The 23,302-nt window shown below is 43.1% G+C and overlaps 1 protein-coding gene across 1 annotated transcript; it reads right to left on the reverse strand.

Moving 5' to 3' along the window:
- Nucleotides 1-5,897: 5,897 nt before the first annotated feature.
- Nucleotides 5,898-23,302, reverse strand: xylt2 (xylosyltransferase II). Its single transcript, XM_034142210.1, has 11 exons — nucleotides 23,154-23,302; nucleotides 17,987-18,527; nucleotides 17,366-17,541; nucleotides 14,520-14,722; nucleotides 12,907-12,987; nucleotides 12,351-12,567; nucleotides 11,916-12,092; nucleotides 10,921-11,177; nucleotides 9,722-9,917; nucleotides 9,069-9,402; nucleotides 5,898-7,831 (listed from the first exon to the last, which is right to left on the reverse strand). The coding sequence occupies exons 1-11, from the start codon at nucleotides 23,283-23,285 to the stop codon at nucleotides 7,509-7,511; spliced, it is 2,637 nt and encodes an 878-aa protein (XP_033998101.1). The 5' UTR covers nucleotides 23,286-23,302; the 3' UTR covers nucleotides 5,898-7,508.

A 23,302-nucleotide genomic window follows, 5' to 3' on the forward strand; every position in this document is an offset into this window, starting at 1 on the left:
GGCAGTGAAGGATCCTGGGAGGAACTTGCCCTGGTCGAACTGAACCAGCAGGGAGGTCTTGCCCACGCCGCTGTCCCCCACGAGGATGGTCTGCAGAGAGATGCAACGTCAGGTTTCCCCCGCTAACTGCCTGAGGCCAGTTGCACTGTGAGTGGGAACGTAGTGTGTGTGTTTTAATGCACATCTGTTGATCAGGGCACAGCTCTCTGTTCTGTAATAACATGTGATGTCTGATGCCTCCAAGAAGGGAAGGGCACCGCGGAGCACTGAACTGGGAAGTTACTGGAAGGTGTGTGTGTGTGTGTGTGTGTGTGTGTGTGTGTGTGCGTGTGTGTGTGTGTGTGTGTGTGTGTGTGTGTGTCCAATACTGTGTAACTGTATCAAAGAAGGCTGCTTTTATTCATACCGCTATCTCTCTTTACCTTGCCCTTTACTTGTACACATTACGCTAACAAAAATAAAACAATGCTTTGTTTCAGGTGATTATAGAACAGAAGAAAATAGTACTGATCATACTATTACATTCCTGCCAATACATCCCTCTAAATAAGAAAAAAATAAAAACCTTTTTGAACATTAAAGAATGTCAACATGTCACAAAACTATTATAAAGTAATTTAAACTAGCTCCACCTTCGACCAACACAACTATATCATGCTACTTAATGATGTATCCTTATAAACAATCTATGTAATGATATAATTCAACAATAATATATCATGTTCTCTTTTACAGATCATCGTACATTTAGCCAAAAACAAATCAAACACACACACACACAGGCCATATGACACAGTTCTCATGTCCGGGGGTCAGGCGTCTCCCCCGCAGGGATGTGCTGCGACTTGTCACCAAAGCTCTGGACGTGGGCATCAATCGGCCTGCTTGTCGCCATGGTTATCGCCTCCTCGGGTGCCACAGTGCAGGCGTCCAGCCCGGAGCTCCTCAGCAGCAGATGCTTACCTCCTTGTTGACATTTATCACCCCCCCCCCCCCCCCACCCATCCTCCTGCTCCTCCTTCTCGACCCCGCTGCCTCTTATCTGCGCTCTCAAAGAGCCCCCATGCAGCGCAGCATCACACGCAGCGCTCTGAAACGCACACTCTAATCACCGACATCCACAAGTTGGGCACATTCGACTCTGCTATTCCATTAAAAACTGAAAATTGTGACAGTTTGAGCAGATAAACAAGAAGAAAATCAAAGTCTCTGCGGCTTTTAAGGAGAGGGTTTGCTCTCTTTGAATATGTAGCCTTCTTAAATGCTGAGTAAAACAATATTCTTAATGCTGAAAATACAGATATAAGCTTCAGAAATCCAGCAACCAGACAATGACGTTTCAGACAAAGCATACAGTTTATAAATAATATAGGGCTATATTGTTCCTCTTCTGAATTAAAGGCATTCAGAGACGTGTTTATTTCCCACAGTGTGAGTGGGTACTTGCACAAACCGGCCCCTTAAGTCCTCATGATGCACACCAGAGGCTAATGTGTGCATGACTCACAGCGTGTTGTGCAGTGTTAAGCTGGCCAGCATGAAATCAACATTTTACTATTTAATGCGTCCCTCATTAAATTGTAATGCTGGCATGTAAACGTTCTCAGGACAAACTGCCGGAGAACAAAGCAGGAGTGAGGGGGTCTTTATCTCCAGGAAGCACATGTGGGACTGTGTGTATGCACCGAGTAATGATGGAGGTGACAGTGTGGGGGGGTTCACTTTGTACAGGGCCTTATTGCAGGAGTAGAGATGCTGAACATGTCTCCATGGCAACATGACATTTCTCCGAGTTGTTTGAGTATATTTGAGTGGCATTGATCAAACAAAATGAGTTGAAGGGGGCCATATTCTGCTCACTTTCAGGTTCATATTTGTATGAACCAATAGAAGGGCAAGTGTTACATGGTGTAAACAAAGTAGTCCAATGATTTTAGCCTTTGCAGACCATTTACATGCACTAAAACATATATAAGGCACTACAGGAAAGGGAAAACCCAAACAAGCATTATAGGGCCCCTTTAATGTGTTTGCTTGAGTGTTGGAGGTATTGGCTTTAGAGATGTCTACCTTCTCTCAGATGAATGGTTCTAACCCTACACAGGAATGTCTCTTTCCAGAACTCATGACCCGTTTACTCATATAATCCACCGACTGAAGGGAGTTGTTCCTCCATGAAGCTGCTCCGAACAAGCTTTGGGATTATCTTGAGTAAGCGGGTCATGCATTTTGGAAAGAGGCAATGCTGTTGGATATTCCAAGTGTTTTTTTTTGGCTCTTTGAGAACCACAACACGGGTGCCGTCTGGTTTGATTACATTTGAGAGAAGGCAGACATCTCTACGGCTGATAGCTCTTATACTGTGACCTTTTCTTTCAAATATATGCATTTATCTCCAACAACGTATTATTTTAATAAGGGTGTATTCTGAGAGAAACAGTAAGAGAGTACAGGAAGCGTTTTCTTTCATGTTTCCTCAACCATTCAGCAGTTTTTTTATTTAAACGCTGAAAACTTTACACTCAGCCTTCACATTAAGAACAATTATTACACTCAAAAGAAACTCAATAAAACCAAATCCTCCCATGTTTGCTACGTCTGAACACGAGCCGTTCTGACAAGATTTTGGATTATACAGTACATTAATGTTAACCAAAGTGTAAAGAAATATCTCACTTAAACAGCTTTTTGTTACACAGTTTCTAAAAGTACTTTAAAGTTTACTGGAGATCCAATTGGCCTATTCTAGCTTGCAAAGAGTGGAGCCATCTGAATGCTCTGTAGTTTCTGGCAGGCGGTGACTCGGCAAAACAACAAATATAATCAGAGATGTGTTTGCTGAGCAAGAAGGAGTTTGTTCTGGCCTCACAGACAATGCTCTGCCTACTTGGCAAATATTGAACGGCTGAGATATTGAGGGTCTTGAAGCTTACAAATAAGTCATATTGTCAAAACAGATGCCGTCAAATTATTTTTTCTTTGATCATTTCTTGATTTATTTACCAAATTGTCGGTAATAGAGACAATTATTGATTCATAATTTGTATATCTATTTAATTATGAACACTTATTATATGATATTATGGCACTCATTGTAGCCGGCATGATATGGAGCACTACATAATAAAACATGTATATTCTGCTGGAGTATATTAACACAGCTACAGTAAGTATCCAGTTATCCTGAAGACGTTTTTTTGACAAGCTGGCAGTGTTTTTTTTATTTATGTGCAGAGGGAGCACACTTTAATAATGCAATAACTGGGTCCACCATATATTGAAAATATTGTTAAATTGCTAGATAATAATTTCCACTCGGTTAGCTACCTTTTTTGTTGATTGAATCCCTGTTTCAATTTCAGATTTGACACATTCTCATCATGATTACTAGAAGCAATGATTGATTACCTTGTGTGTCAGGTCTTCATTATAGGGGAAGGGGTTGGATGTGGGGGTCTGTCCGTCCTCTGTGTCCGTGTCCGCTGCAGACGACCCGTAAGCGCTGTCCGAAGACACCAGCGTCCTCTCCTCCTGCCGCTGAGTTTCACAGCCGTCATCCATCTTGTTTGTTCTGTGGTTTAAACTGGTCAAAACAGATGAGCTTCTGCAAATAAACTAAACATTCAAACTTCCTTTGCTGCGTGTCCTCCGCCCCTCCTTCTCCGCATGTGCATCCTGAACAAAGACACAAACAGGACTAAATATTGATGTGATCAGAAACATCAGAGGTAGTTTACAGTATTTATGAACTGGAAAACAAGGAAGTGTTCAGCACCCTGGACATCACCTCCACCTGCTTTTAATGGAAACACTACAGGTGAGTAGCAAAACATGTCACAAATAAATACCACCAGGAAATGAGACATTATCAAATATGTGAATATGTTTCGGAACAGAAAACTGAACATTAAATAAAGACGGGTTAAAAAATGTGAGATTTGGCTAATGACTCATTTTGAATAAAAAAGACCATACATGTTGGATTTTTTAAATTCCAGACATTTGTTAAGTGATTAAAGTGAAAAAAGTAACAAATATATACCTAATTCCCCCATTGATTAGTTACATTAGGACAACATTTTTGTGGTTTAAAAGTTTGCTTAAATGTTATAATTAATTAGCAAATAAGGCAAAATCTATTGATAACTTTTTGTACATTTAGGAGAAATCTTAAACAAAGTGTAGCAAAATAAACCCCTGAATGTGAATTAAGGATGTTTTCTATCCAGTAATCTGAAAAAAAACCTGGACTAAAAAACCAAATGCCTTAAAATTGAGGAGTGCATTAAAAAATAAATGGGCTTTAATGTCTCCGGGAGAAACCTCATAAACCCAAGTGATAACAGTTAAGAAAAATAAATGGGGTTTAATGTAGTCCAGGGCTATCCAATTAGTTTGGAATGGGGGCCGGTTGATGAAAATGATCCAAAGCAAGGGGCCGGGAAAAAGATGGCTTGAAATATGAGCAATCATATTAAGAGCTTCAGATACAGTAAATACTACTACAGCATAGTGGAGTGCATATATTGTGTTTAATTTAGGGCTGTCAAGTTAACGCGTTAATAACGCGTTAACGCAAAAAAAAATTAACGCCACTAATTATTTTAACGCGATTAACGCATGTGTATTTTTTGCCCTCGGCCGCCTTAGTTTCAGAGCGCATCGAGTGTAAAATACCATCGACAAGCTGATGCTGACAGCCCCGCTCCTGCCGCCCGCTTGTGGCAGACCACACTTCCACGCTCACTGGCAGGCCCGGACTGGCCATCGGGAGGACCGGGAGGGTGTGTGTATGTGTGGCGCGACTCGCACGAGCGAGGCACACTTTACGTGTTGTTGTTGTTAGCATCTGGTGCTAGCTAGCTGCGCTAACGGATATAAGGAGCTGTTTCAATGACATTTCGCCGACAACTGCGCCGAGCACTTGACTTTATGCAGGTAGCCAGACAGTGTGACATTGTACGAAAAGTCAGCACACTCAGCACGGATAGTACGCGCAACATTATTGCAGCGTCCAGGCAGCTCCCATTCGAGCATATATGCCTTGAGCTGCACATAGCTCAACGATCCATCACAGTGTCTCCCCACACACACACACACACACACACACACACACACACACACACACACTTATTGTATGAGAGAGGTTCCAGGTTGAATTGAGGCGAATATTTGTAATGTTCAGAGGTTGTTGTGTTTCATATTCATGAGAATATTTGTCATTGTTCAAATGATAATAAACAAACATATAAAGCATATTTGTCCACTCATATGTTGATAAGAGTATTAAAAACTTGAAAGATATCCCTCTAAGGTACATTTAGAACAGATAAAAAATGTGCGATTAATCGCGATTAACTATGGACAATCATGCGATTAATCGCGATTAAATATTTTAATCGACTGACAGCCCTAGTTTAATTCAATAAAACAACATAGCCCCAAGGCCTTTATAGATCTAAATGGAAAGTTCAGAACTCAGTAGGCCTACATGTGAAGCTAATCTAACCATCAACATCATTTCATTTCATTTAGGTGAAATGATCTAATCATTCACGCAGATGCAATAAATGTTGTCACTACAGTTGCTAGTAGGTGGGTTTGAAACCCGAGCCCACCGAAGTTTTCAGGCATTGACTTCCCCTCTATCTCTCAATGTAACACCCTCTCTGGAATAAAGGCATTCTGGCCCAAAAAAAAAATCTTAAAAAAAAAAAAAGTTACTTTTTAACATTATACTCAAAGGGCCAGTAAATATCACCCCGGGGCCGGATTTGGCCCGCGGGCCACCAATTGAACAGCCCTGATGTAGTCTATCTGCAATAAAAAAAACATCAAGAATTACCCTCCCGATGAAACTTGACTCATAGGAAGAGGTTAAAAATGATAAAACCGCATCAAGAAAAAATGTTTTTATTGAGTCATCAGTCGGATGTCTTTGAGCTCTTCTCGAGGCGAACAGCGTCAGACTGAGTCACCGCCGCACTCTGAGACCTTTATCCTCCTAAATAACACAAAGTCTGCTCCAACGACACTGAGGATCTGGGACTGTCAGTACAACATTATTAGACAGCAGTTTTTAATAGTTTCACAGAGCACTGGAGATGAACGGACAACACACACTCTCCTCTCAAAACAGTATAGAAAAATAACATATGCTCTCTTTATGTCCATAAATCTGAGGCTTCACTGAAGCAACGGTACTGTGCAAGGTAAACAAGGTCACTTGAAAACTCATATGGTGGCCAACGATTATTTAAGAACATTTCAAAAATGATTTAAAAATGCACACAGACAGGGGGTCTCAGTCATTGCACGTTTCTGGAAGCTTTTATCACGTAGTAAACAATTCATCTTCCCACTAACTGAAGGCAGCTCAGATTCTCTTCATCACGTAAAACATGGAGAAACAGTTTTGGTTGAATTGAAATAATACCAACTTGTGAACCAAACCAAGACGTGATAAACACTGCATATAACGCAGGAGGTAAAACATAATGTGTCCAACCACGTTTGTAAATTAAAAAGCATTACATTTAAAAGAAAGGTTTGGACGTTTTGAAGCCAGGCTAGCATCGTTGTAATCCTTTACCCAACAGGAAGTAGTATCAATCTCCTCATAAAACCCTGAGGCAACAACACTATTAATTAAAACTTGAATACATTTTTTGTCACCTTGCTAAGTTGGATTGAGTTTAAAAGAAATCTGGAGCCAAAAATGACACGATAAACTTGAAATACCACATTTAACATAACATCTTAAGACCCAATAACATGTTTTGTACCTGGCTATCTGCGGCCTTGATGATGCAGCCGTTGTGCACGTCCTTTAACACAACAAAAAAATAATAGAGTGGCTTTTTCTTGCAACAACGGGCATCAAAGACAACTTAACACTTTCTGCCAGTTGAAATAAACTAACATACATACAAAAAAATAACATGTTAAAAAAATGATATGTCTCAATCAGAACTAAAATCCCACTACTAGCTCTTTCCTTATCGTTTCCTTATTCAGGTCATTTAGTGATGTGTCTGTGCAGGTGGGGGTGGGGGGGGGGGGTGTCTCAGGTATCTACAGGGGTCTCCTGTTAAATAAAAGTGATCGGGTCTTATCGGACTCCTCGTGCTGTAACCAAGCGACCTCTGTGTAACATTACAGTCTTACAGTAAAGTGCACTTCATCTGCCTTACGCTCACACATGAATGCTTTAAAATAAACAAGCATAAAAGGTTTCATTCCCCTTTGAAATGAAGAGGTTGCCGAGTTCCCGATCAAACAGGCGCAGAGGATTTCTTTCCGACCCCGACTGACAAACTGTGTGCCATTAAAACATAATCATTCAACAAACAACCACACGAGTCCTGTGAAATGTGCAAATTTCCCGCAGTCACTTTCCTATCAGCCCGTCACTGAGAGGGTCCTCAGTGCAGGGAGTCGTCTGTGTATGTGCCTCTGAGACGACTGTGTTTGAGTTTCAGTCCACAGTCTCTCCTCTGCCGGGGGCGCTACCTGATCCTCCCGTCACTTTTCACCGGGCACAGTTCAGACTTGGGGTCCGGAGACATGGAGCTCCAGGAGGTTTTGGAGCAGAGTCCCACCGCGGGGCAGGAGGAAGTCTGTGGGGCGCAGAGACCGCCCGTGACCCAGAAGTCTTTGATGCTGCTGTCCACCCAGGCTTGGAGGGGCCGCCCCACCAGCTGGGCTTTCCGCTGCGCCTCCTGGGCCACCGCCTCTCGGGGGAGCAGCTTCAGCACGGAGCTCAGCTGCTGGTAGCTCTGCTCCAGGTACAGGTCGCCTGGGGGCCCTGCGTGGAGCCAGCTGTCCTCTTCTGGAGAGGATTCGGAGACAAAGAGACATTAAAAATGGGCACATACATTTAGAAGATCCAATGGAACTTTCAAAATAAGTTTAGATTTTAAAGTTACATTTGGGGGTCTAACGCCTAAACAGAAACTGTGACGTAATGTCTCACGGTCTCTTGTCACAGCTCTTTCTTACATGTTGCAGTGTTATGTTAAGAGCTGAAACTCGCAGGGTAGCTGCTAATAAGCCTGAGATTGCAGATGATGTTGTAGGTAAACTTGACAAAGTCATGGGTCCACTGGTCCTTATTATATTAGTTATTTGGTTACTTTATTTTAAAGAGTTAATCAAACTTAGTTCTCTTGTAGTAGACTTAATAACTCCCAGAAGGTTTTTTTTTATATAACAGGGAAATATTTTCTGAAAATCCTAAACTGCTGTGTGCTGCTGATTTTTAAATCTAAATTATGTATTTGTGACCCATCTTGTTCACATTTAAAAAAAAATGGGCTTGGGGCTGAGTGCCACAGATGCAGTAGAGCACATGTGTCAAACTCAAGGCGCGGGGGCCAAATCAGGCCCTTGGTGGATTTAATTTCGGCCCGCAGGATCATTTTTGAATTACTATTAGATCTGGCCCGCCGGTATATTGCACGCACACCTTCACTCAATCCTGAGGGTTTCCTCAGCTCAGAGCCTGACCCCAAACATTGATGACCTTGCACCCAAGATGAGATGCCAAGTATCTGAACTAGCATCACAGAGCAGCAAACTGAGTTTAATGGATGTTTCCTTCTGCACTTTTTTTCTTGCGACAACAGGGCATGTTTGTTTTTTCTTTGAGGGAAATAGTTTTTTTGAAGCTGTTGTTGGCCTGTGGAGAAATGTAATCATAAGAAATGACTCCGGAAAAGCTGCAGATAGAGCCATAAGAAATGAATGCAACTGATTATTTAATGTTTAATGTTGTTTTTATAGGCAATAATTTAAGCTTAGTTAGTTCCAGGTTTAATATGTGCAATAAGTTCATTTCAATAAGTTTTGCAATAAACATTGAACCAGTCCGGCCCTCGACTAGTACCCATTTTTTTTATTTTGGCCCACTGTGTATTTGAGTTTGACACCCCTGCAGTAGAGTCACGATGTCTGCATGTTTTTAGGGGCTAACGCATTGTTTGTTATGGTCTTTTATAGGAATTGTCTAATATAGCGACAGCAGCTTTGATCCTTTAAACTGACATCATGTGGAATCATCGCCTCACCTTTGCGTAGCGGCTCCTTGTCTTTGAAGGTCAGCGGCATGACGAGGAAGCTGACCTCGGCCACGAGCTCCCACTGCTTCAACACGCGCACAGACCAGGTACCGGGCCGCAGGGGGCGCTGCAGCGGGGGCTTGTACTGCGTGTATTCTGCATCCACATCCACCGTGATGTCATAGGACGCCGCCACCACCCGAGCCGGGTCGATCCACACGATGGTGGCCGTGAGGTTGGGACCCCGCGCCCACTTCTGCACCGCCAGCGGCTCGCTCAGAGGCCCGATGAGGCCGCCAAAGTTACGGAAGATTCTCTCTTTAGGATCCCACTCTGTGCCGATCTGCAGGGAGGAAATAAAAACAGGTCATGTGACATACAGCAAAACAATGTCTCCGACGTCTTTGACTTTCATATTTGATCAGAAGACAAGGAGAGAGGATGTGTTCTAAACTAGTCTCCCCAAAATTAACATATTTTAATTAAGCTTCAAAGTCCAGTGTTGGTCACATCAAGCCCTGATAAAGCACTCTAATTGGTTCATATCGGCAAGAGAATCTTCCTGTAAAGCAGTTTTCTTTTTCTTTCTTCTCCCTTGATATTAAAAAGACATAACCTTTACTGGTAATGAAGATCTTTTTTCAGACAAGAATAACACTGACCTCCAGATTCTTGAGCCTTTCAAACTCCTTCAGGTTTGACTGCAGGACGAGCGTTGCTTGAGGCACCGCCCACATCTCCAGCGTCTCTCTGACCTTTGACCCCGTGGCCTGGACCTCCTGACGAATCAGGTATCCTTGGAAACGGTCGTCATAGAAGTACACGTGTACTGACAGAGGGTAGCCGACTGGTTCAAACCTGCAGAGAGAGGAAAGAGAAATCACACATAAAGAGATTATGTCTTAAAGGTCACCTATTATGCAAAATGCACTTCTCCATGTCTCTTCTACATCAACATGTGTCCCCTCTGTGGAAAGAGACTCTGAAAGTCTCAGGAAAAAAGATTCGCTCTCTTTTTGTCCTGATCCATTTTTATAAAAACCTGTCTGAAAATGAGCTGATCAGATTTTGGCCACTTTGTGATGTCATAACGATTTTTTGGCTTGTGTAACCATTAGCCAATCACCAACCAAGGTAACCCCCCCCAGCTTATCACCTGAATCTCCTCCTAGAGCACCATTGTGTTATTTTTAACCAAATATCTCTCAGAGGGGCGTGGGGAGTGGCTCCTTATTTTCATCTAAAGCAGGGATGGGCAACTTGGATGGTGGTGGGGGCCACATCATTTATGTACTGGCCACCAGGGGGCCGCAGATTCACTTGGAACACACACACAGCAGGCATAACAGCCGGTGTCTCTTGTGAGTGTTTCCCGGGAAACAAACACAATACACACAAACGCATCAGATTATTCCGCGGTATTTGGCTGCCGAACGAAATCATGTACGCAGCTCACGACGTAACTAGGAGTCTAGTGGACGGTATCAGTACTACAAGTACTATAAGATAACTACATAATATAAGATTTTCAACTACATAATTACTCTGTAGCTATGTCAGATTGACAATAAAGAACCTTGAAGTAAAAAAGAAAAAATATGTAATCCCGGGCCGCCATTTGCCCATCCCTGATCTAAAGTAACAGACAGAGAATCAGCACTTTTGAAACAGGGCTGAAACAGAGGGGATTATGGGTTGCTGCAATGATCTGTTTGGTGTTTCAGCCAATCAGAGACAGGTTCTATATATATATCTGAGACCTATAATATATTGATGAAAAACATTATAATAGGGGACCTTTAAGTCAAGACATAAAACTGTTATATGTTTATGGATCCTCCCAGATGGAGCAGAGACGGACCTGCAGGCGTCCACGGTGCTCTGAGGGGTCAGCAGGTTCCTCAGGCCGAGACGAAAGAAAGCCATTTGAGCGGTGAGCGCTGTGTCGCTGAGCGCGGCCAGGCCGTCCTCCTTCTCAAACAGACTCTCCCAGTATGCCTTCAGCGCCGTGGTGCCCGGAGCGTACTGGCCGTACAGGTGCGTGTCCAGGATGTCGATGGCCTCCTGGTTCACCGAGGACTCAAACTTGCGGGCGAAGAACGTCGGACGGGTCAGTTGCTGTGGATACAAACAAAGAATTACAGAAAGAAGTCTTTGAGGCTGTGGCAAATGTCAATATTTACATTCAAAGCTTCTATTAAGGCGTTTTGAATTGAGCTTCGAAAAATCCACTTTTAAAACCTCAAGAGTTAAAACTAGATTAACATTATTTAACGATATTACTCTTCAATTTCGTCAACATAAATACACATATGTTGTTATTGTATTCATGTTTCTGTGGTCTTAATTTGAACTTTTGTTCTTTCTTGTGAAGCAACTTTGTGAATTGTATTTCATTATTATAAAGGACTACTAGCAAGGCGTTAGCTATGTGGGTGTGTTTGATTAAGGGAAAGCAATGGTGGAAGATTATCAACAACGTTACAGTTTCTATTAGTTATTAATAACTTAATGGGTAAGCTGCTTTGTCACATGCCCTCCTGTACCCACTAATAGGGAGCCACTAGTGGAAAATTAATTCTACAAATAGTATAACTGTAATTATATTAGTATAACCAAATCTTTATCGGCAACTGTGCAGAAATATCGGGTTCAAAAAGATAAAAAAAGATGCTGCATTCAGATTAAGAATTCAAACGTCCAAAATATAACCAATATTATTATTTAGTACAGGCCAATGGTGAACATCAAAGTGGGGCTGATAAATACACGAGAGACTGGGAAACGACAAGCTACGTGAAAAAAACAACGAAGCCATAAATAGATGAGCTGTTGTTCTGCAGCCGTCCCTCTCACCTGGATCCTGATGAGGTCTTGAGGCTTGAAGTCGTTGGGCGAGCAGCCGCACCAGTCCACGATGTGTTTGTACTGACATTTGCAGCCCAGCTTGCGGTTCCAGTTGGTGACGCGCAGGTTGTTGTCCACCAGGGTGTCGCACATGTGGCTGTTCCCCAGCACCGTGTGGAAGAAGGACTGGGGAGAGAACAAACTGTGAGACAAACAGTTTATATCCACTGAGTCTAAAGTGAAAAAGGTCACGCCTCTCTAACCCCAAACAACAAACCGCTGCTCCTCCTCTGAGACCGTCAGATAAACTCAAGCGAACCCTTCTCTGAGAGCTTAAAGTATTACATTATCTCCGCGGCGGAATTGACGGGGGAGTGCGAGACAGACTTGTGTATCAGACTGTCTCGTCTCCGGAGATAAACACCCCACCTGAGGGCGACTTACCTCAGCGGGAAGCAGAGCGTAGGTATAGAACTGCTTCAGCCCTGACACCAAGGTATCCTGGGAGTTGATGACGTAATCCACGAAGCGGCGGGTGAGCGCGAACCAATCAGATCCGCCGGAGACCTCCAGGCCTTCTGGGATGCTGCGCTCGCCCAGACGCCACATGTGGTTGTCACACTCGTGGAAGAGGCGGTCCAGGCCCTGCTTCTTAATAAACCTTAAAGACAGAAGCACAGCTTGAATTGATGCGTTTGAGAGCTCTTTGCAGCATTCATCAAAGTCAACGATTAAAATAACAATTTCTGTCCACGGTGTAATAAATAACAGCTGAAGAATCACTTCGTCATGCTGCTTTTTGCCTCTTGTTCGATATCAACAGCATTACGTTTAATTGCTCCCCCCCCCCAAGCATCATTTACCTCCGAGTTACTTCACATTTCTGACAATAAATCCAAGCGATCCCTTTCCCTTTATTGCAGCTTGTTAAATTAAGATACAAATCATCAACCTAATGTGTGTTTGCGCTGGTCTGTGTCTTAACATCTGGCAAACTCACCGGGCGTTTTCTCTCCCGTGGGACTTGAGGAAGTTCTTGTCTCTTTGCTGCGAGAGGAACGACACCAGCTCATCATTCGTCCTGCAGGAGGGTGAGCAGGTGAGAATGAAAAGAACGGAGAGGTTAGGTCAAAAAAGAAGACAGATTTTGAGATCTTTGGAAAATGTGGTCTGATAATACATATAGGGCAGCGATTCCCCCAGGGGGGCGTCTTGCCGTCATTTGACGCCCTTATTCAGCTCGGAACGCCCTGAACTCGAGCCGAGGGCGTCCAAACAAATAAATAATTCGAGAGAAGATCGAGTTTTTATCGCTTGAAATGACGAAAAGGAAAAAGGACAAGGACATCCCTCTGTTGGAGGGGCAAAGGAGTCGGGTGGGATTATTTTCGCCGCCAGCAAAGCGTGTTCCTGTGACGGAAAGTGTACTGCCGGCGAGCCTTGACGGGGGGGTGCTAGTGGAGCACGCGCGTGAACTGCGAGCGCCGGAGCCTCGCAGCGGCGAAACTGAGGCTCCGTGGTAAACTGTGGTAACACGAAGAGCTGTTTAGGAGCCGAAAGAGCCGGCTCTTCTTAGTGAGCCGAGCCAAATGATCCGGCTCACTAAAAAGAGCCGGAATTCACATCACTAATACGTAAAGAAATAGTATCTATAAAGGGACGGCTCAATTCAAAATTGAAGTCACGTGACACGACGCGACGTCACTAAACCCCCCCCCCCCCCCCCCCCCTCGCCCTCTCAGCCCTGGTCTGGCGGAAACACTGATATAGGGTTAGGTATTGTTGGGATTTGAATCGTGCAACTACTCCTGCCAATACGGCTAATTGATCTGGCACTTAAATGGTACTGTTATAGGGTTTATTTGGGTTTTATGAGAATTAACATTCATAGCTTTATTGTCGTATATACTCTATATAAACTAACATGTTATAAATAGCAGCTATTGCAACAGAATCGTTTTGAACAAACACTGTAACGTTGTGTTGATGGTGGAAAAAATGAAATGAAATGAGCCACTGTGGACAGGATGTGGTTGACAGAGCATTGTCTGGGTGTATCCAACCAATCATAGCAGCCCCAGAAATCCAGCAAAAGCTGAACAGCAACAAAGAAGAATATTTACTGCCAGCTCTGTGATTCAGCGAATAAAACAATCCATTTAATGCTGCTACCAGACCATTCCTTTTATCTGGCATATGCCGTGGCAGCTGCTCAGTTTACAGTCAGTCTGCGAAGGAATCAAATGTCCATGCAGTATTGAAAGATTTAAGCCACCATGAAAAAAGCAACTCTGATATTCACTGAACACAAACTGGAAATATTGTCAAGACAGGATGCAGAAAACAAGTATTTGTACTGGAGACATTTTTGTGGAGTTGGGGCCAATCTTTAACCACATTGAGGTTACATTCCAAAAGCATAAAGCGATGCAGGGATACGTGAGGACTCTGCAGCGGACTAAGGAAGTTACATAACGGAGTTGTGGACTCTAAGGACATAATTCCCCCGTGGTTAAACACTACCAATCATCTTATGTGCCGTTGGGAAACTCTACTCTCAACACTCTGTGACTCCATTCCTCCACACTAACACAGCGCTGTTACTCTGCTGACCTGGTGGGGAAATCTGTAGCGCTCAGATTGATGAAGAAGTCCCACTTCCAGTCCAGCATGTTGAGCAGGTCCTGCATGCTGCGCAGGTAGGCCTTCAGGAGGCTGGCCCCCCCCCAGATGGTGACCATCCTCCAGGGCGTGGCGCGGATGTTGGGGTACTGCTGGGCGATCTGCAGCACCTCCCGATGCAGGTAGCCCGAGCGCTGGAGAATTCAAAGCAAAAAGGTTGGGCAGGTAAAATGAGGGAAAACTGTGTTCCTGCAGCACAAGTGTAATGTTGTTCCCGCAGATATTCAGCTGTGCCAAGACAACACACAATCCTGGCTCGAGTTGAAAGAGACTTTGATCTATGCAGAAGAACAGTGATGCTGCGACTTGTGGGACACCATGACGATGGATAGAGAACATTGTGATGGTTAGTTTAGCTTTGCATCATATTTTCTTCTGAAAGTGGCAACAGTCAGACAGGACTGAGCTTAAAGAGGAGAGGAACGAGAAAGGTCAAAGAGTTAAGTCGAGCGTTATGCAGTTCCAAGTTTATCAACAGAATTTAATAGAAATGTTTTCATATTCTATCAATCATAAAAGTGTTTGTAAAAATGTTTCCAAAATATAAAAGTTTCTACCCAATTAAAATATAAGGAGTCTTGCTTTTCTCTGATTAATGTCATATAAAACTGAACATATTTGTGTTTTGGATTGACGACACATTTAAAAACATTGTGTTGGACTTTTAGAAACTAACTTTATACAAATTGCTTCGAACCCGGGTCTTCCACATGGGGACCAAACCCCTGCATTTGTAAAATGTTAGACCTTTTTTTTTATACAAAAAAGGGTTGCAACTAACAATTATATTCAATGTTGATAATCAGCTAATTATGTTCTAGAACAGTGGTTCTCAACTGGTGGGTCGTGACCCAAAAGTGGGTCGCGACCCGTTTTTTTTTTTGGGGAAACAGTCAAACCTTTATTTTGAAGGCCGGATTTTCTAACGCTGTGCATGCAGTAGGCGTTGGACTGGAAGTACCGGAGACCATAAATGATTTTGAAAATTGACAGGTCACAGAACAATGGGGGCTATCTACCCTTACCCACAATTGTAAGTAATTGACACAGACTCTCTCCTCTTTGCTCTTCTCTCTGTGAGGAGCAGCAGGTTCAGCTTTAGAACGAAGTGAAAAAGACACAATGGCATAACATATTATTAATATGTCGGGTAGTCATAGATATATTTATTTTCTTCTCAGAGTGTACCAGAATGTGTAGTTTATATGTTAGTATTTCTAAAAATCTTGGGTTTTCAACATGTGAGCCTTTTTATGTTATACAGTTCAGCTTTGATTCCATCATCTGATTAAACCTTTTTTTAAAGCATTCTTTAGTTCTGTGGGGATATAAGGGATGCACTGTACTTCACTTTAATTCATATTGTCTGCTGAAAAGCGTATATATATATATATATATATATATTACAGCACGATTTTTTGTTGAATGGATTTGAGTGGTTCAAGATTTCGGGTTGCGATTTATTGACAAATGAAAAAGTGGGTCCTGAGGCCTGACCAGTTGAGAGCCACTGCTCTAGAATAATGAATAACAACAATTAAATAGGTTTTTGCCTGAAGATTGCATAGGTTTAGATTAGAGGATTAGACAGGTTGGAAATACCCTTTATAAATGTCCCTTTAGATCTAAATTTGATTAAGTACAAAGTCATTAACAAGCAGCCACTTTTCCGAATGAGTACGACTTAAAAAGTCCCTGAAGCGATAAATGACCAATTTAAGAGAAAAATGAACTTTGTTCAGCAACATGAAGTCAAATCGTTTTGTTCAGTGAAGCACAAACAATGTGTCACTGTCTCCGACCCGTGATGAATAAAGAGTGACACTTGCTGACCACTCTTAAATTAGACCAGAAAGTCACTGCAATAATCTGTGGGTGTGTTAATAAAGGAGACACCAGCGTGACAGCCCTAAACTTGTGGTCCACTGCCTCCAGTACATTCTGCCCTGTTTTACAGCCTCATCTCTCTGCTGGCCTTTCCCTCTAAGAGAAATGAGGTGAGGTTGTCTAAGGCTGTTTCTGTGGTGCGTACTTATTCATCACTGCCTCTGGTAAGCCTCTCTCTGTCTTGGCAGCAGAACAGAGCAACTCCCCGGGAATGAGCAACCTTTCCGGCTGCACAGGTGCACTGTCGACAGGTGTCTCTGCTTTCTCTGCGCTGAACTCACCTGAGGTCTGAGCCTCAGAATCACCACTCAGCCGTTAGTCTTCTGTCTTCTAGCTGCACATGATAGCAGACTCTTTCCTCCGCTAAGAATAACCACACTTTACTCTATCCAGGCTAATCCCCTTTACCACACTGTGAGACCCACGGGATATATTTAACCTTCATAATGCAAGAAGACCTAGCCGGTAAAAGCTTTTGAGAGCTCAGTCTAGTCTGCTCCAAGCGAGTCGGTTCCCAATTACACCCTCCAATGTGTCGTCTAAGTATAAATTAACAATACTGTCAGCTAGTCAACATTTTTTCAGGCGGGTCTGTACCACATTTTTTATTCAAGCTTCTATTTCTTTTTCAAAATGGAGCTTTGAATGCCTGTTATAAAACACGACGTAATAACATTAAAAAAAATAAATAAAAGTCTTGAACAAAATCCTCAACTTCAATAAAAGGTGATTTTTTTTGTGGGAATATTGACTATTGAATACTGATTTTAATTTGTAAGTTTTATAATAAAACACATAATGCTTTGTCACTCCTCCATCCTCTGTTTTTTTCCACTAGTAAGCTTATTTGATTGAATGCAGTGGCACTGTGAGGTCCTTTTAGGGCTTACCTTGTCCACATGGATGTAGTAGAAGTGGTCTTGGTGATATATGGCTTTGATGAGGCGCTTGAGCTGCCGTACAGCGCGGCCGTGGACCATCAGAACGAACGCCACTCTGACCGGGTTCTCCACTTTGAGCAGGCTGTTGTCCAGCTCGCCAACGGACTGCACCTGATTAGATATACCTGTGGAAAGAGGGTGGAGACATAAAAGGACTGACTCTGTGGGATGTGGAACACTTCGAAGAATAATATGTTAGGTGCTGAGAAAGACTGTTCAATCGAGGTTAAATAAAAGCAAATGTGTGAAAAGTATTGCTTTGTTTTGCCCTTGTTTCCATCCTATAGTTTTTCCTTGAACAAAGATTCCCACACATGAACAAACCAGAGGTGTGTGTCTATTGTTTTGTTCTTAATGCGATCCCTATACCCTATTTAATGTATTAAGAAAATAAATACACGTTACAGTTTCTTGGTTGCTTCTAACAACAAGATTGTGAAAACAAACTACAGAATTCAGAGAATGTGAACAAGAAAATTAGCTAATGAGAATTATTTTGATTTAAAATGTCTCAGTGGGTAAAAATGTATCTGTCTGGACCTCAAGCGTTATCTGTTCAGAAGTTCTCACCGAGCTGAGGGCAGAACTGAGGGAGTGCGCCTGGCATGAGCTTCCCGGCCTGATGCTGACACACGATGTTGGCGATCTCCTGCCGGCACTGCTGCGACCCGGCGCGATGCAGGGCGGACAGCGCGTCCTTGCCCGTGATGTGACATTTGGGCACAAAGTCGCTGCTGGGCTGGTGCACCCCGTCCACGCTGCCCGGCTCCCCGAGCATGGCGGCGGCCGGAGCCTTCGCCATCCCGTCTGCGCCTCCTCTGGTCTCGCTGAAGTTACGGCTGCTGGACGGCTCATGGATGACTGCGCGTTCTAACCCGGCTCCTGTTACCCCCCGGTTCTGATGAGCCTTCACCCTGACACTGGGCTTCTCTCCTCTGCGGTTGGTTCCCCTCCTCAGTGCGCTGGCGGCCGTGCCCCCCGTCCTCTCCGACCGGCCGCTCCATCGGCCTCGGTCCCTCCCCGACAAAGAGTTCTGCTTCTCCCAAAGAGCCGGGTCTCTCTTGGGGTCCTGGCTGTTGTGGTCAGGCAGCTTAGACCGCCGTGTTTTTTTCTGAAGAGAGAGAAGAAGAAAATAAAAATTAATTTCAAATCCAGATGTATTGCTTTAACAACATCTAGGACAAACACTACTGGGATGAGGCGTCGATTCACATCCAGGGAGGAAGTAAGGTAAACCAATAACATGACTAAGACAACAGCTGAAACAGCCCTGGAGGGAAGGATGTGTTTACTTCATTTCTCTGATCTGGGTTATTTTTAGCTGAGCCTCTGCCTTATTGCGGAGCTAATCTGCAAAAAGCACAGTTCTGGATAGCCACAAAAACGCCAAGATGCATAATAGACCCAGTGACCATAGACCATAGATCCAGTGACCATAGACCCAGTGACCATAGATCCAGTGACACACACACACGTATACAGAGAATCCTTATCAGACAGCAACTGTGTGTGTGAGTGTGTGTATGTTTTACCTGCATGTATATGCATGTTTGTGGCACACAAGATTTCAGAGAGGTGCCTACAGATACAGCTCTCGGCCACAAACTTGCAAAACGAATTACTCTGCAGTAGGTGAACCACATTCTTTATAATACAGTTGTCAATTAATTGGTCACATAAGTTACCGCAGAGCTCTATTTGGTTGACAGATGGATATAAAAAGTCAGAATATATGTTGTTCTGTGAACAATTATCATACAGGCTGTGTATTATAATTGTTTTTAAAATATGATAAATCAAAGCATTTTATGATGACTTCATACGTCACAACATGATCCTCTTACATGTATCTGCTTTGAGGAAAAAAAAACGTCAGGTGTCCCATAACTGGATTTTCTTGCCTGTAACATCCCCGAAGGAGGCTTTAAGTCAAGAAAGCATTTGTCATATAGTTATGGTTCAGTGAAAATAAGCAAGGATGTTTTATAAAATAGGTTCCTTCTTTAGAAAATTGAAGTCAATATAAATAAAAGCTAGAAAATGTACCTTGTAAACATTTCAGCTTAGTGGCAGGTTGATGACGTGAGGACACGGCGTCAGATGCACCACCATCATCATTATTAATCTTGGTTTCTTAAATACCAAAGTTTCCATGTCTAAGAGTATCATAGAATTTGAATGCAAGAGTACAGAGAATCCGTCTTACTGGAGGAGCTCATATCACACCTACAGAAATGGAAGGCAGGATTTAAAAAAGAAACGCAGTGCTTAAGCCTTTTTTTAAATCTGCTAGCCAAACAGCATCACAGCCTTGGCACAGTAGATTACTGGATCACACAAAAGGCCCTTCAAAATGAGCACTTGGAGGAAAAGGAAGAAAGAAAGTGAGTGGGCTGAGAGCTTTCTGCCTCTGTCAGACGATATAGCAGAACGCAGGCGAGTCCGCTTCACGCCGCTGGCATGGCGACAGCCCGTAGACGGTGGGAACAGGAGGGGGACCAGTGCTGCGTGGTGGGACAGGGAGCCAGATTAAATAGTGGCAATAAACCAGCTGCCAACCGACACAGCGCACTCTCAAACCCATTACAGTGAGAGGCATTGTGGAGCCCAGTTACATACCAGTCATTGCGGTGCAAGCCTCTTTCAGTGAGTTTACATGCACTTGAATAACCTGGTTATTGTAAGCTTTCGGCAGGAATCTGATGTTCTTAACGTCACCTGGAAAGAGCTTGAGTTTCCTTTATGAGACAATTCTGTCAAAGAAACCCAATAATTATGATAAAAACTTTTGTTCTCAACATCAAAGTCCTGAAGACTATTTCACATTTTCTCCAGCAGTGGTGGTATGTCTTCTTTCTATGGCTGTTAAATTAATGAAAACATCTTCAATGCCTTATGCTAGCTTAAATTCTCAAGACACTTTTAGGCTGCACTAAATGTTCTCGCACAGAAGACGTTGCATGCGGCGGGGGCTAATGTTTCAATTTCCCTTATCACTCGTTTTCACAGCTTTTAATTAACCATCATGTCAAAAAAAAACTATTGATTCAAAGGCAAGCCAGGCCGCCTCTTTACTTTCCAATTAAAGTGGAGTGAAACCATATCAGCGCCGCCATCTGCTGAAGCAGGAAGCAGCAGCGAGGGCTCAGCTCTGCAGGATGGCACATCCAAGCAGAGGGTGACACAAAGATGACAGTCTCGTCTTCTTCACAATCTTTTCCCCCTTCTGTACGAGGGCTTTAAATATTAAGGCACGCGGCTGTGTTCACACGTGCACAGCGAGCCGCTGATTAGAGCAGATGCGAGTTAACGCAGAGACCAAAGAGCATGGAGGAATCCACAGAGTCTCGCTCATGTTACCCACATTGGAAAGCCTCCCTGACTGAACATGCACTGTTGAGCGATGAAAAGATGATTAATATGCATTCTTCAAGTCTGAAATGTGATCCTGCATCTGTGAGTCTGCAAACAGAGCATGCGCTGACATTTGCATAGATGTCTGCCAACATAGCTGCATGTCAGGCTGACATGTACGCTGAGCATCAGTGTCACAGCAGCGTGTCCCCTACCATTGTGTTGGAAAACAACGGCAACGGAGCCCCCCCCTGAAATTCAAGGTGTTTTTTTTTTAATAATACATATTTATAGCACCAAATTGCAACTAATCTATCTACTGTCACTTTTCACATTGAACATGTGCTCTTTTATTAAATAAACTAAACACTTTCTTTTTAAGTTATGAGTTTAGTGTTTTTGACCCTAAGAAACACCGATGCATTAATCCCTCCCCCCCCCCGCTCAGACAGCACCCCCCCAAAGCAGTAAACCTAGGGGAAACACTGCACAGCGTTCACATTAGGAATGAATGAGACCCATTTACAACTTTAAATTATTCAAACAAAGCTAAATTGAAAGTTGAATTAATAATAAAATCAACAATCAGTGCAGGTTTTTTCTTTGACCTGAAGCGTTGGAAAGCAAATACTATGTGTTGAGGATTTGAAAGTTCATATGTCAGCACCTTTACAGATGAGCTACAGATATTTCTCTCTCTCTGCTCGAGCATGTTCAAGCTAGTGTGCACCTGATGACTTGCCTAGAGGCGGATAATGCAAACGGGGGATTTAAAATCATAAGAAACATTGGTCTCCAATAAGATGAATGACATGTCAAACTTCCCGTTCCACCACAATGTGACGTTAAAGTGCGTCCAAGCGGAAATGGATTACTTCACCAAGGTTGCATCAGTCATTTACTGAGAATAAGCTTTATGTTAAGGGTTTAGCTCACAGTTAAGTGAATTGGTCGACATCATTGTCACTACTGATTCCTCTTTTCCCTCTCTGGGTCAAACTTCTTCCTCCACCGCATTTACATCTGCTTCCTTCTCTCCCCTCCAGGCACAGATCTGAAATCTATATACGTCGGGAGGAACATTATACACATCGCCACTTTTCATATCATGATAGGGAGACGGCACATTTTCCAACTCAGGTTTCAGCTGGCATTCCTGTGACTCTATCAGGATCAGAGTGCCTCAAAACATTACTCCTGTACGCGCACAGTTCCTCCACGGGTCACACATCTGTTAAGAAACTGATTTGACCTCATTTAGAGGGGGGAAAGGGAACAGGTACTGCCTGAGGGTAGTAAGTCCAGGTGTGCACAGGAGACCCATAGGTAAGCTTCACACAGGGGACAGGTTGCATGATTTTAGTAAGAAGTAAAGGCAACTCTTTGCTCAACTGCAGACTTTATCCCTAGGATATCCTCCTACTTTTAGTATCTGGGTATGACTCAAAGCTTAGTACATGTTAAATAGGCAGGGCAGCCCCCCAAGAGAAAGGCCTCTGGTGTATATAAAATAAACAAACAGTAAAACAGATGCTGAGTATCTTGGGAGAGCTATATGACGCATTTAAGACAGTTCATGTTGATGATCTGTTTATGATCAATGAATCATAACGGAATCACATGCTCTCAAAAGGTTGCATCACGTCATAGACCTCCTTTAAACTCCCATGTTAAGGAACGGTGTGTCTGTTTAGTGAAGCTGTCCATCATCACAGTGGCTCAAAATGAAATGTAGTGGCAAACACCAGTGTGGAGAATTATGGTTATTATTGTATCCTGTTTGTATACATTCAGTAACAGGATTTTAGTGTTGTATTCTCTTAATGTAGACCAAATGTAGATGCTTGAAATACTGTGTAGATTAGTAGTACAGTACTGCTTTATACTAATATCAGCATAGCATGTGTTTATAAGTACAAAGTAACTGTGAGTGGAGTCAAAAGTACAATAATTGCCAATGAAATTGCGTGGAGTAGAAGTATAAAGGAGCATTACATACAAGTACAAATATGTCAATAAAGTACTTAAGTAATACTTGAATACAATTTACTTAGTTACTTTCAACCTCTGCTATCAATACCGTTAATTGCTTAGATATGAGCATGTAACCTGGGAAACAGTGCTGTATAAGTCTGGTACTCGGTGACAAACAGACATATAGACATGTATACATAAATACATAAAGACAGATACACAGGGCTGGTCCAGTTGTACTGAAATGTTTCGGAGCGGCGCTGTTCCCTAACTGCTAAATTAGCTAGAACATGCTAACCGTTACTGTATCATAACACATAGGGAAGCTAGGCTAAGCGCTAACGGCTACAATTACAAATCCAACCATATCAGTGTCGTGTCAGAAATCCCCGAACAGACTGGGACTCACCTCTGCCTCGCCCTCTTCCAGACTTCTCAGACTCCATACCACAAGCCCCTGGACCAGGAGGATAGTTAACGCGGCGGCTATCGCTAGTTTGTATCGTCGGAGCAGCTTCTGAACTCGAGCGCTGGCCACCATTTTTTCGACTCCCGTTT

The sequence above is a fragment of the Trematomus bernacchii genome, unplaced genomic scaffold, assembly GCF_902827165.1.
Source record: "Trematomus bernacchii unplaced genomic scaffold, fTreBer1.1, whole genome shotgun sequence".
Classification (NCBI taxonomy): Eukaryota; Metazoa; Chordata; class Actinopteri; order Perciformes; family Nototheniidae; genus Trematomus; species Trematomus bernacchii.

What these genes read in the sequence shown, in the direction of transcription:
- xylt2 (XM_034142210.1), bottom strand. Translation starts at nt 23,285, where the DNA reads ATGGTGGCCAGCGCTCGAGTTCAGAAGCTGCTCCGACGATACAAACTA. An exon ending in ACTACATCCATGTGGACAAG is followed by an intron (nt 14,723 to 17,365) that starts GTAAGCCCTAAA and finishes TGAATTCTCCAG; the next exon opens with CGCTCGGGCTACCTGCATCG. An exon ending in AAAGGCTCAAGAATCTGGAG is followed by an intron (nt 9,403 to 9,721) that starts GTCAGTGTTATT and finishes TCCTCCCTGCAG; the next exon opens with ATCGGCACAGAGTGGGATCC.